The sequence below is a fragment of the Azolla caroliniana genome, unplaced genomic scaffold (assembly GCF_043228905.1).
Source record: "Azolla caroliniana isolate FFs.n. ecotype wild unplaced genomic scaffold, voAzoCaro1.0.p SCAF_8, whole genome shotgun sequence".
In the NCBI taxonomy this organism is placed as follows: Eukaryota; Viridiplantae; Streptophyta; class Polypodiopsida; order Salviniales; family Salviniaceae; genus Azolla; species Azolla caroliniana.
The window spans coordinates 3,446,521-3,461,354 of NW_028230443.1; the positions used below are offsets into that span (position 1 = coordinate 3,446,521).

The 14,834-nt window shown below is 34.0% G+C and overlaps 1 protein-coding gene across 1 annotated transcript; it reads left to right on the forward strand.

Moving 5' to 3' along the window:
- The first annotated feature begins 12,231 nt into the window (after positions 1-12,231).
- LOC147860817 (uncharacterized) lies at positions 12,232-13,921 on the forward strand. Its single transcript, XM_087323525.1, has 2 exons — positions 12,232-12,524; positions 13,447-13,921. Exons 1-2 carry the CDS (start codon positions 12,282-12,284, stop codon positions 13,792-13,794), a joined length of 591 nt encoding a protein of 196 aa, XP_087179651.1. The 5' UTR covers positions 12,232-12,281; the 3' UTR covers positions 13,795-13,921.
- Positions 13,922-14,834: the final 913 nt, after the last annotated feature.

A 14,834-nucleotide genomic window follows, 5' to 3' on the forward strand; every position in this document is an offset into this window, starting at 1 on the left:
CTTACGCAGCCAAAGACTTGCTCATATAAGGCATAAATGGCCCAGATCATGTCATTTGGTATCTCCAAGCTCTTAAGTCTATCAAACAACTTCTCCCTAGGAACTGTGTCAAAGGAAGGCTTTGCGGAAGTCCACAAAGCAACAATGTAGTTTCTTCTTACGAGCCTTCGTCTAGCCGATTAAGCACCTAAGTGTGAAGATATGGTCAATAGTGGAGAAGGCTCGTCTAAAGCCAGCCTGCTCAGTTGCTTGAAGACTTAATGTTTCCATATAATCGCTGAGAGCGAGAGAGCTTTTTATGGGGAGCTTATTGTCTTCTACTTCTAATATTTCATAATCAAGGTTCTAGTCATTTATCCTATGATTAATCTACTTTACCTTTAGATTAATACTATGATTCCCCACTCTTATACTATTTTAATAATCTATATTTTCTTCAATTCCCCACTTTTTCCTTAACAAATATGATCTAAATCTCTAAATTATTATTTTAATCTTGCATCCTTATTTGCATCTTTCCATGATTTGGCATTCACTTGGTCTAGAACCCAAAAAGTTTCGCCCAAGCACACACAATATATAGTGGAAGGCAAACTTCATGACAATGGTTCATCGGTGTTCTATCAAAGTTCAATAGCATCATTTATGCATATGTGTGCATCATCAGCCCTTGACTTTGGGTCCATTTCAATTTTTAAACTAGATTGAATCGTTAGTTCTCAATTACCTCACCGCCACATACATGTTTTTATTGTTCCTCATCTCCCATCTCCCATCTCCATGGGGTCTTTATCTTATTTGATATGCATCAAATGTTTTGATTTTGTTTGTACATATGTGTTTTTGGCCATATCTTCGCTCAATGTTGGTGATTGTATACAATGTTCAAGGGTTTTTCGCAATACCACTTTTTCTAGTGACATTCTTTTACATGCACCTCAGGTGAGTGTCTCCACTATTTTCAATCAAAGAAGTCTCATTCCATTCATATTTAGTATTGTTTGGCCATAACCCTTACACTTCTATTCAAATCCTAGTGAGGTAACAACACTAGTATTCTCCTTAATCATGTTTCGTAGTTTTTTCTCTTCCAAGGGGATTGTCATCCAGTTTATCATTTGTAATATTTGTATATCTAGGAGCATCAATTATAACCATAGTGGGTTCCTCACCTTCAATCCAAGTCCTACTCATCTTAAGTAAACTTGAATCCTCATCTAAATGTTTGATATTTGGCAAGTTGTCATAGCATGTTTTCAAGAAATTGAAGGCCCAAACTTGTGTTAGTTTTATCTTGTCCTTTTAATTTTAATGTAAATTGCATTAAGAATAAAATGAAAGCGTTTTGCATAATCTGAAGGCACCCATGTGGCATGCCCAATTACTTATTCATCATGACACAATCCACAAACTTTGATTACTATAGTAACCAACATTATTCTTTTGATGGGCAAATATATGTGAAAATCAAACATACTTAAGTGATCAAAACAACATCGCAATAGCAAATGTAGGTTGGTCGGGTAGAGCCCAACAGTAATGAAGTTATTTTTATTATTATACATAGCAAGCTCAAAACTATGAGAATAAGTCATCGTTTTAATAAAGTCTTCATATTTGGCCCAACCCTCTTGCATTTATGTGATTTGTCACATGACAGTTTGTTACAAAGTAAGTGACATCACAAGAGGAACTATTTGATGTTATAATTTTTTATTAATCTAAGAGTGAATGATGGATATGAAGTGTTACAAGTATCAACTCCTTCAATATTGTAGTCAAGTGTCCTATCTGTGTAGATTATCTTTAAAAGAAAAAATTGAAGGCAATTGAAGGGGGACTTGCATAATTAGCGGATCATGCAATCTAATATGATGTGCAACTTTTATGAGGACATAACATGCCACAAATATTGTTGAGAGAGAGAGAGAGAGAGAGAGTCTCCCATGAGAATGCAAAAATACGTGTCATGGATGCTTATAATAAATTAACCCTATGTACGATGTTTTAAGTCATACATGTTTAGTTTGTATGTTGATATAACAAAATATATTATAACGTTATTAGGTGAAATAACACATTTTCTATGAATATAGCTACATTGACTACTTTTTTCACATTGTTGTAAGCTTTCCATGTGATCACATATTCCACAATGGCTAATATATGTAGTTTTATAATTGCGTGAGGTGATATAAGCAGAAAAATTACCAAGTGAATTTGCATCACAATCTCGTTGAAGCCATTGCTTGGATAAGCATTTGGTAACAATGATTTGAGATATTGTCGAACTTTGTAAGAGCTGTTTAAAATTGTTTGAGGTGCATTCAAACTTCTAGACCTTGTGTTAGACATGTAAATATTCTCATTGATTGATTCATACCATAAAGATTGTTCAATGTTTACCACTATATTACTAATCCCATCTAACATACACGCCAATGTGGTAGTTTTCCTCAAAGAACCTAAGAATGTGAAAACAACACACTACATGAAGCCACATCCTTCTCAATTTAAGAAGCCATATTTTACCATGTTCGTGGATTGTGGTATAATATTCGCTCTTGGCATCATTAGCTTAGAAAACAAAGATTTCATAAAAATTGGCGAACATATAAATACTTCCTCTTGTACGAGAAAGCATTCAACTCACATATTTTTGCATATCATATTGTAAAAAAATGTATATGTTATTGGTGTATTTGAGTTATTGCATCAATGTAAGATGTCGAGATCTATATAACAAGTTCCATTTCAATAGAGTATTGCCAACTTGAATAAAACAAATTGCACTATATAACATCATAGTTGGTGATTGTATTTTGTTGAGGAGGCATAAAGTCCTTGTGAAAAAACACGTTCGATGTTTTAACAACTTTTTTTATCAAATGGTTTGGAATTATATAGGTGCTCCCATACATGATTGATTTGTATATGTTTCTTTCTAGCAAAAGTACATTGATACACACACAAACATTAAATTGCAGTTTCAAATAATATCTAGATGTTGATGTATCCCTTGCTTGATGTCTTGTTATTTGTTTCACATCAATTATGCACTGTGTATAGATCAAGAAGTCAATGACATCATGTGTTTGTTGTTTTTTAACCTAAATTTAACAAACAATCCTTCAGTATCACATCTATAATGCACATTAGCCATATTTAGGCATTTTCAAGAGACAAAAGCAAAGTGAGCATGTTGCAATGAGATGTATCAAAATGGGGGAGGAGAGGTGGGACAATCATGATTTAATTTCAATGGAGAAAAGTTTGTAAACAAAATTTAGCTTGCACATATTTCAACTTCTTTTTACCAATATTCTAGTTTCGATGTCATGGCTTAGAGACATGTCCCATAAACCTTTTATAGGAAATGTCTATAAATTATTCTTCGTATTCTTTTGTTTTTCTCATTCTAGTTGTAATGGTGTTATTTTGAGTTGCAAATGTATATCTATGGTGTGTATATGCAGAAGGGGGGTAAAGAAAACCTAAACATAACCATGTTTATGGCCTATAAGGAGAACATCATTGTATATGCTTAGATGTGAGCCACTATGACCGACGAGATAAATTCTTTGTTCTTTCCTTCTTAAAAATGTCGTGGTGGTAGGTAGTGATGGCTTGATGGTCAAAGATCGAATCGATCTAGTTTCCTGTTTATTTGCTTTAGTATTTGATTTTGTACATGCACTTTTGAATCACATCATAATTTATTTATTTTAAATACAAAAAACAACAATAACAGAGCCAAAGAAATACCATCATCACTACAGTGGCACCGATCCTCATACATGTGAAACTTTTTAATAAAGGAACCACGTATGTGGTTGATTTTCTTCTTCTAAGTCTTGTAAATTAAGGTAGCAAATTGCGACTTCAAGATGGGTTTTACAAAATCTTTAATAAATAGGCAATTAAGCAAACGAGCACTTGTCGGCACAAAGAAAATAGGATTTAAATTATAATGATGTCATCTCACTAGTGATCAGTAGTTTTTTAATGTGTCAATGTTTCAAAAAGCTCGACAATGTTTGAATGTTACCGTCTAATTGATCTTGAATTCAAGACAATGTTTTGTTGAGAATGATTCATATGGATCCAATGATGGATTCCCATTTAACTCAATCAATAATTTGGACATGAAGGATGATAAATTTGAGTCATGCTTTCATGTTTGCATACATGTGATTCTGAGAGTCGAAGCCATTACTTCTTCATGATATGCATAAATTCTTATGTTGATTAGTACACTTTTCATTCGATGGAAAAATTGACGAGAACATGTTATCAATCAAATGCCTATGGTCTAGTGGTCACTTTTTCACATTTACGATTTGGCTCTTCCTAGAAAGCATTGCACTTGCCTTAAAGTCCCTTTTATTTCTCGAAGGTATATAAGTTTTCTCTATCACTTGCAGCTAATGCTTTGATATAACTACTCTTATTTCATAAATATCAACATGGTTGGGGGTTGGCTTAGATTTTATTTTTATTTTTTTCTCTTTTTTTTTCCAAAAAAAACTCCTCCCATTAGTTATAAAATTTTACAAATGAGACGATTATGTACAAATCCCTGTAGGGACGGGATAGTTCCATCTTATTTGGATGCTCACTGACTCAAGAAAGGGAGAGGACGACCATTGTTGGATGAAGGCTATTCGTTGTCTTTCCACTCCATCGGAGCCGCCCTTGAGGCCATCATATTAGCTCTTTAGAGTGGTTACAATTTTACTCCATATCTCTTGCAGTAACCTTGTTGGATGCGCGGTTTGGTTGGAGAAGACTCGTCTACACCGTTGTTTCCATAGAATTCAAAGAGTTATTGGGCTGACCAATTCCAACACAGTTTTCTCTATCACTTGCAACTAATGCTTTGATATAACTACCCTTATTTCATAAATATTAACATGATTGGGGGTTGGCTTAGAATTGAATTTTGTGTTTGAGAGAAAGCATCCATATGTCTAAGGTTCATCCACACCACAACGTTATATAACATTCTATGCAATAGTTTATTCTCTCTCTACTTAATGCACTATCAATATCATCAAGCCTGCCAATCTATTTCCTCTATAATTCGTTTTCGCTCATTGACAAAGAAGTTGGAGCATCTCAACTCAATAATTCACACGATACAACATTGATCAAACATGAGCCAATATTCTAACGTGCAAAAGTACTCTAATTCTTTTATGAGCATGATTTTTCTCTTCAATAGTATGGAACATGCACAAGGTGACATCATGTTGGTTTATGTTAAGTTGATTAGATTTCATATTTTTGACAACCTTTATCTAGTTATTGAGCTCTTTCAAATTATTTGAATATCTGCTTAGTTGTTAGTGTAGATTATCTATATAGTTTTGAAGAGAGAAATTGACATGAGTTGCATAAAGAAATCCAACATCTCCATGTAATGACTAGAGAAGCTTATACCCTAGGTTGCACATTGAAAGAGAGAGTTATAACCTGGTCGGGAACTCTATGTATAAACAACATGTTTAAAGAATAATATATGTTACATTAGTTGGGAGTCCAAGAGAGAGATCGAGGCTACAAGGTGACGAAGTAGTCATATATGGGTTCTTATATCTTATTCGAACTTGAACAACAAACAAAACATACGATTATGTGTATGCCCATAACGAAATTATATCAGTGGCATGTCATTGCCAGTGAATAGGAGTGTAATAAATGCTTTAGAGAAAATCTAGCCATGAACTATTGGACCTACTTTTAGATTCATCACTGGTGAAGGATTAAAAATAACGGTATGCTCTTATGGTAATGAGTTAGTAAAAGAGATGAAGTAATAATGGGCAAAAGTCAGTACATGAAAGAGGCGGAAAAGATGAAAAACCAAAAACAACAAAAAATGTTACACCATTCATGAAAAGAGACCTCTAGTACAAAAAACTGAGATGATGTTTAGAGAGAACATCGATAGCATTCTGAAGGTGCATTGATTAGAAATGGTTTAAACTTGATGGGTTCTATTTATCCTAAGTATAAAATAAACTTTCAAAATGACACAAATATACTGGCAATCTTTCAAATTGCCACTAGAGTTCCCATTGCTCATTCTTTTCTAGAGTTATGGCTAATAAGGTTCTAAGCTTGAACTTTTGTACCAATGAAAGAAAAGGAGGGGGGATTGTGCGGTAAACACTTGAAAAAGGGATTAGTCAGGTAGACGACCCAAGGAAATGAATATATTGAGATTGTTATATCAAAAAATGGATATTCAAGAGAAAAGCTACACATATACGGAATTCCTATCTTACACAAACTAAACTAACTACGCCACCTAGTGGCAAGGAAACGTCATATTAAAAGTATACAAGTAGTAGAAAGATGAAAGCATGACCAGAAAGTCAATTACCATGTTCCTCCTTATTCAACCATGTGTCAGAGAGGAAATAACAAAATGTGTCTTTAAAGACCAAAATTTGTGTTCATAGCGATCATGTGAAGACGTTGTTGATATCCCATTTTGTCACATCTAGATAGTATATAGCCAAGTTGTTGTAGTCTGGATCTAGCACATATGATGCATGCATCAAAACCATGATTAGTCAGTGATTTACTGCTCATATACTGGTGTCATTAGATTAAGCGACAACACATGAATTGAATGCTCATTTTTGTACATTTTGGTACAAGAAAATGATTGAAGAAGGCATCGAGATATTTAAAGAGAATACATGAGAGGATACTAGAGAAAAAAAAAGGGCATTAATGAGGCAAGATGATGACCCAATGACGTATATGTGTATAATAATATCTTATGAATCCTACACTGTCCAATGATTATTGAATTATGAGTTTTTTTGAGACTCTTAATCCAAATCCAATATACAATCATTCATCAACTTATTTTCTTAATATGTGAATTTGTGATATATGTGTTTGGTTAGGGGACATGCATTGTCACAAATTGTGTGTCCCATTATATTCTAATTTTGTCGCCATTTTTAAGCATATCAAGCATGTGTCAAGATATGCATGTTGGCAATACCTCTCTAATGAACTATCACTTTGAAAAGCGTCTTTATCTTAAATTAGGAACATAAAGTATTTGTTATGCCAAATTTTTCTTTTGTAAGAGTAAGCACTAACCCTCTTATTTTAAACGAAGGTGGTCACATTATAGTCCTTGGGCAAAGATAAGCTAATTAGAGTCAAAATTCAGGGTTGTAACCACGAAAATACATTTTATATTTTTAATTAAGCTCGTCGAGGAATTTATGAATATATTTGGATGTACATCGTGCTCATCGAGCAACCATCACATAAATTAGAAGTTTTATAAAAATGGAGCTACTAATAATAATAATAAAATAAAATAAAAATGCCTTTGGATATGTCGGATGCAAAAAATAAATTTTATGCACACAAATTTGTTGGTTAAATCAAAATGTAAGGCCATACCTTGCATCTGTCATGGAAATCACAATATATTGGCTTCTCCTGTGAGTCTTGGACCTTAAATATATGGATGGATCGTGGGATTTGAGGTTTCATCAATGTAGTTGCTAAAGTGGAGCTAGGTGTGCAAAGGAATATGGTTTATGACCACTAGTTTAGAGATGAGATAAGATGGATGTTGAGCATGCATTTGTCAAGTGGGTAAATCGAAGTGCATTACAAGTTTAGCGAGGTGTAAGTTGTAACATTTGGGTTGAAAATGTCTTCAAAACATTTGCACTTGGTAATGCTAAAGCTAAAAGTTGTGAAGGCAATTGAAGAATGAGGACGATGACATGCCATGACAAACTTTTTGTTTTGATGTCATATGAAAAGGTGTAAACGCAACAAGATTCGATTATCTACCTTTACATGCTAAGTTTCTTGAGATATACATCCAAATATCCTTATATCATGCACCTAACTGCCTATTGTTAAATTTTATGCAAAAGATGGTTTGTTTGGTTAGATATCAACTTTGACAAAGAGCTTATCAACATCTTCGAAAAGAAGTTTTCCTTGTTAGTAACTAAAAAGAGCCCAACAATATAGTGTCATATAGGGCGGACCATCAAAACACAAGCCAAGAAGGGAGCATGTGGTGTAACCATACTCGAGTTTATCTCCCCCAAAAATTAAAAAATATGTATATTCTTGGTGCATGATAGTTAATCAACTTGTTCCTTCAAAATGTCGTACAACAAAGCCAACTTTGTTAATATTTCCCATCAATCAACCTTCTCGGAATCCAATAGTAAATTCTTATCTATAATCATGCTAGTTTTGGAGATTCAAACCAATAATGTTAGTCCCCTTTTTTGAACTTATCATCATCCTAAAGCAAAATTTATGCACAATTGATCCATATTCCATTAGATTCTGAGCTTATAATACTATTCTCTTAGTGTTATATTAAAATAACATTGTGTGTCACCTATATATGGAGCTTGGATAACACATTATATGCTTTAAAATAACACCTTTGTCTTTGTGTTATTTGATTTGTTTACAATGCCAATATGGTCGTCATAGGGAGCAATATGTTTTTTTAGGACAACATAAGTAAATTAAGTGCATTAATTGAAGACATCAAAGTCATTGATTTTAGTGATCTGAGATTAAGTTCATAGCCTCAATCAAGTATGCATATCTCAAACCCTATAAATACATTGTTTATAAAAATTATTATCATCCTTTTCATTTGTAGCCCTTCATTATGTAAAAGACCAACATGGATGCCATGATTACATTTCGTGTAGTGTTTTAGGCAAGCATTGTAGGTTCTTGAGGATGTCTTCCATTTGATGGTGACGTGGTATAATTTTTCGTATGTAGGTAGGACAATATGTTTTTATCCTTTAGTTAAACTCAAGATTCACAATCAAGAATGCCAATTGTTTTGAATGGGAAATGACAAGGAAGGAATAGACGTGTGTAGTATGAACATAGCTCTAAGGGGCACAAATTCCAATTGTGAAAAACGTTTCCATAGAAAGAGTGGGACTCTTATGCGAAGAGCCAAACATGAGTATATTGCCACTAGTATATTACTACCTCATGTATCTTTCATTTAGATCTTCCATGTATCACAAGGTTTTTAAGTTATTCAAGAGAGTTTAATGAGGCATATATTGCTTTTAAATATACATCCTTACATATACACACTAATGCACGAGGTAAAGAATGAACGCATTTAAGCAAATTTATGATTCATCTAATTGAGGAGCTAGCTCCCTAAAACCTCAAATTCTTGATGGACGGTTTCACATGAATATGGCGTTCTTAATTTGCGCCTTTGAAATAACTTCAACCCACGACCTAATTTCTTGATTTAAGGTTATCGTAAAATCACATACTAATAAGTTGTCTCCATTGATTAGTAACTATACATATATAATCGAAAAATAGAGCAATCATAATGCATACCGTTTCAATAATATTATAAGCAATTTTACATGATGGTGTTTTGCAATATTCTGGTAGAACATGCGCCCCATGGTCACATCACATGACCTAGAGTTTGAGAAAAAATACATACTTTCCATTTATACTAATTCTTGGTTAGATTATGATGTAGATCACGAGGTTCCGAGACAAAAAGTGTGGAACAATATGTAAGAGATCGTTGCTAAAGACAACTAAAAGTTTGAGACTTCTAGCCCTATGGAAGGACTATGAATAACACGTAGATGATAATTATTGGGCACGTCCCATCATCTTCTTGTGGTTCTGCTAACATATTTAGTTCATGTGAAAGCAATATTATCACAATTCTTTGTCCAATGCATATTGTTTCATTCTAATGCAAGGCTTATATCTACACGTGACATAACTTAGTGTCCATATTGAGCAAATCCTTTAGAGGATGCTCTTAGAATTATGCCACTATATTTTCTCAACGCAAACATCCAAAACCTAGATTGTTAGATGATGTTCTCCCATGTTCTATTTAACTTGCGAAGGCCTCTACTCTGATGTTAGAGCATATTGTGGGCTTGCGAAGGCCTCTACTTTGATGTGTCTCATCATCGTCTTAAAGATCCTTTTTGAATATGACATAGTTGCCTTGACTTGAAGATAGCATCATAAGAACATTTTTTGCATATGTTCAATTACGTTGCATCTAGGAGATACAAATTCTACCAATTTAGCTCCCCCTCCAACCAATAATAGGTTTGGGAATATGTGCCACCTATTATCATCACAACTCCACTTTGCATTTAGGAAAATGAACTTATGGTAGTATTGAGTATCTAGCTTTCAACAAATGACGTTAAATGCATTCGTTTGCCCTAATCACAACCCATTGTTGCCTCACTTCCTACTTTTTCGAAAGACACAAAGAGGGTTTTGGTTATTTCACATCTAAACGTAAAGAGAGGTCCTTGAGATGTTTGGTTTGCACTACCATGTCGATCTTGTCTTCATTGTGTTTATAAATTATGGATAGAAAATTTCCTTTCGTATAAATCCTCAACAAATTGAAGCATGCATTCAGAAGACTGTATACATCCCATGAGAAAAGCAACACCATCACTTTTGCATAAAGGAGCATAAAGCAAATGCTTACACGGTGAGTCCTAAAACCGTGTCACGATTTCTTGCCGCTTGAGCTACAAACTCTCCTTGCTCTACCCTTGTGTCCCTTGCCAAACTTACTAGAGAAAACGTGCCATTACTCATGGGATGTGTCATTGACCTTGGGGTTGTTGCTAGGTCCAGTCACTAGAGAATGTGTAATGTTGTGTTCTTAGCATTGAACGTCGTACATGTTTGTAGAGATGGTTTGTAGTTAGCCAAATCCAGAAGTTGTACCACCTTACAAGATCTCAAATCTACCTCGCTCAACCCACAAATCTAGGAGTTGGATGGCCTTGAACTTGTTTAAGGAGACCCTAAACCCTAAAATCTTCCCAAAATGATTTCAGGGTCATCCAACACCTAAATTCGTGGGTTGTGTATTTAAAACCTTATATCAAATAGAGCGAGTCCCCCCCCCCCTCGTAAGGCGCACGGGCATCTTGAAAGGTATGAATGAGCTTCGTTACAGAAAACAAAAATGTCTGGAGGAATGAACCCAACATAAGATGAATGAGCCGAAAGTCGGTTGTTCTCCATGTTGTATGTTGTAACACGTTTTGTTTAGCTTATCCCTCCCCACCTCTAATTGTAAAAAAATGCAGAAGTTAGTTAAAAATGTTGTTGTGGAAAATTGCACCATAAAAAAAGGAACAAAAATAACGAACTAAATAAGAATAAGAGTTAAAAGAGTAAAAGTTAAAAGGAAACATGAAAGTATGTAGATGTAAGAGTAAGAGTAAAAACAAAAACAACAAAAACAAAACAAAACACCAATAATGAACAAAAAAAAGTGTAAAAAAAAACATAAACACTGAACCTGAAAATAAAACAAAAAGTATATATACAAATAAAAAAAAACTAAAAGTAAAAAAGCAAATAATATGAAAAGTAAAAAAAAAAAACAGAAAAAGAAAAAAGCCAAAAAGAAAAAAAAACAGAGAATTAAAAAGAAGAAGAAGAAGAAAGAGAAGGAAATGAAGAAGAAGAAGAAGATGATGAAGAAAAAGAAAAAGAAAAAGAAAAAAAAGGAGAAAAACAAAAACAAAAACAAAAACAAAAACAAAAGAGAGCCATAGTACGTAAAATTCATGTTCGTGTAGCATAACATTCGTTTTCCTACTTCGGAAAACGAATGAGAATCTTATTCAAACATTCTTGTGTTTTTTTCCTCATTTTTAAAGTTTATTTACCTCATACTAAATAGTTAAATCCAAAAAAGTATGGTATTTACCATTCTTCCAGGTGTTTTACATACTCGAATGATGAAAACATTCGCGAATGCGAATGCACGTATGGTGCTGCTAAACAATAAAAAAAAGAACAAAATAAAAAAAGAAAAAAGGAAAGGAAAATAAAAGAAAAAGAAAAAGAAAAAGAAAACAGAAACAAAAGTTACAAAAAACAAAAGAAAAATAAATTTAAAAAAGAAGAGAGAGGAAGGAAGTATGTAAACAAAGGAAAAGGAAAGAAAAGAAAATAGAGTTGAAAAAAACAAAACAAAAAAGACTTAAAAAAAAATATAGAAAAAGTTTAAAAAAAAGAGAGGAGGTAAAATGAGTGTAAAAGAAGAGAAGAAAAATCAGAAGAAAAAATCAGAAAAAATAAGAGAACGAATAAGAACAGGAAATCGAAACGTAAGGAATACGCAGAAAGAGAGAGTGAGAGAGAGAGAGATTGATTGATTGATTGATTGCAGGAGCTTGGAAAACAAACGGAAAGAGAGGAGAATGGCCAGCCATGGCGATGCCACCGCAGGTGGTCGCACTGCAAGGAACGAAGAAAATGATGAAGAAAAGGTTGAATCTTTTCCTAGCACTTTCGAGGGATGGATTCGCAGCGTGGACCGCTTGTTGGAGGCACATCCAGCCTTCATCTCTGCTTTCCGATCCGCTTTCATCAGGTTCCAAAACCCTAAAACATCCACTATTCCTCCTGAATCCCTCCTTCCTGCCTTGCATCTTCTCTTCCAGGTAATATGATGTTAATTCACCTCAAACATGATTCCTTCTTTCTGTTCCATTCATTCATTTGCTTCAGTCTTGCATCGTGCCTTCAAATATAGGGATATGTGTTATTGCTTTCTGTGAAGTGTAATGAAGTCATGATTCCATCTCCTTTTGGTAGACACTTCAAATTGTAAATTGTTGCAACTTTCTTTGTATCTTTACGTAGGCAACTGTACTGAATGTAGTTTGCCTTTATATCATGGATGATATCTCTTCATTTGGCATGCTTATGTATCTTTATGTTCTAACTCGCTATATTTTGGATGTAAAGAGACCTATATTGTCTCACAATATCCTTGCTTTTAAGTTTTTGCAACGTGATTATTTTTTACAAAGAAAACTGTGAATCTTTATACCTTATGGCTTGCAATGTGTCATATATTTCAACCCCCCATTTGATATTATTCTTTAGGAATTGTTTCATCTGCGCGGTGTGATAGTGTTCCTACAAAACATCTATTATTTGGCGTACATAGTCCATGCCATTTCATTGCAATAGAATGTGAAGCTTTAAAGGTTTACAATGTGAAGCTTCTACAGCCGAAAAAATAGTGAATTTTATATATGTTTTACTAAAGTTATCTGTTATGTAGTCTTCATGAATAGCAGATAAGGAAATTTTGGAAATATATATAGATGCTGTATGCTTTTGCAAGCCATTTTATCACTAGAATCACATTTAAAAGGATCCATACCATACAATCTTTTTCCCTTTATATTTCAGGAACTTTAAAACTTATTTTTTGTATTGTTACTGTTTAGACGAGTTGTGCCATGCAGATGTGGTATGTTTTAGTTTAATGGTCATGCTTTGGTATGTCTTTTATTGCATAGGCAGAAGTGATCTATCTCACACTGATTTGTAGACTCACTTTATTTGATGTAGAGAGCGTCGGAGGAGCTGGATCCAAGGGCAAACAAGTTATTCTTGAGGCCAGTAACAAGAGAGGATCTGGATATTCTAGCACAAGAAAACGATGACCTTGACATTGACAAACCTACTGATATTGAAACCTTTGCTATCATTGCAAAGAAGCTATTGAAACACATCCTAGTGCATCGGGGTAAAAGACTAGGATTCTTTGTTGTTGGGGGCATTGTGGCAGTTTATGTGGTTAAAGGTGTGGTGAGGAAGCTTCCTTTTCTTGGTCCTGCTGCTGGCATATTTCTTGGTTTGTTGCCATCTATAATAGTTGGTCCTGTTGTTGGTATTACCGCGGCTTTGTACACTTAGCTTAATCAACCACTTGGATGACAAGATAGCATTCACGAAAGAAGAAACTATTGTACAGATTATTGTTGACAATATATGAAGATGCTGGGGAATTTTCATCTAATGGTCATGTCTTCAAGATTTATTATTTTGGCTTGCTACTGTCTGGAGCATTACAAAATTGTGTGCAAAGCAAAAATGTTGAAAAAAGGCTCAATTTTCAGGAATGTATGATTCTCTTGTGATTCCTGAATGTGTATAGATGCTTCCATGCTAATGTTTGCTATACATGAAGTTGGTAAAGGCTTTCTAAAAGGTCATATCAGACAGTTCAAAGATTATCTATGTTTTCAGTGATATTCTACAATGTGTGCCGAGGAAGGTTTTATGAGATGCTCAAATATGATTTTCTACAATGTGTGCTAATAAAGTTTTTTAAAGAAGAATTGATAATACAGGAGTGCATGGGTTGGGTCTCTTGTGATTGTTTCTATATATGTGTATGTGTTGCTTTTGACATATATACTTACATACAATATTGCCTTATTTAGGCTGTCCGGAAGAATTTCATTCTTTAGTAAAAAAATGGTGAAGAATGTCATTCTTTAATTAAAAAAAACCATCTTCCACAAACTGTGATCAAAGAAAAGATAAAATAGATTCTGGATATGAACATTCTACACTGAAAGATTGACAAAGCATTCTTCTATTCAACCCTTTTAATAGGCTTTTATGCTCTAATGTTTTGAATCTTGATAGCACCCAAGGGGAATCTCTGTTCTTATTTGTTCCTATTTGTTCTCATCTTTTGGGGCAGAGGAAAGTAATTTGGTAAGAAATATTTTCTTGGGAGCAAATTGATAAATGCACATGCATGATTGCAACCTTAAAAAAGATGAAGAATTGATGTCTCAAACAATGAACCCATTATCCAACTTGGAACATGTGATTGTCAGTTTACAATTGTGATGAGGTCTGTGTAATCTTTAATATACGTTGAAGTTGAAGGTTCTTTTCAGTAAGATAAGCTCCCAAACCTGTAGGTAAGAGAAATGCTAATT

Coding starts and splice junctions, on each gene's coding strand:
- LOC147860817 (XM_087323525.1), top strand. CDS start 12,282: ATGGCCAGCCATGGCGATGCCACCGCAGGTGGTCGCACTGCAAGGAAC. Junction 12,525..13,446: donor CCTTGCATCTTCTCTTCCAG/GTAATATGATGT, acceptor TATTTGATGTAG/AGAGCGTCGGAGGAGCTGGA.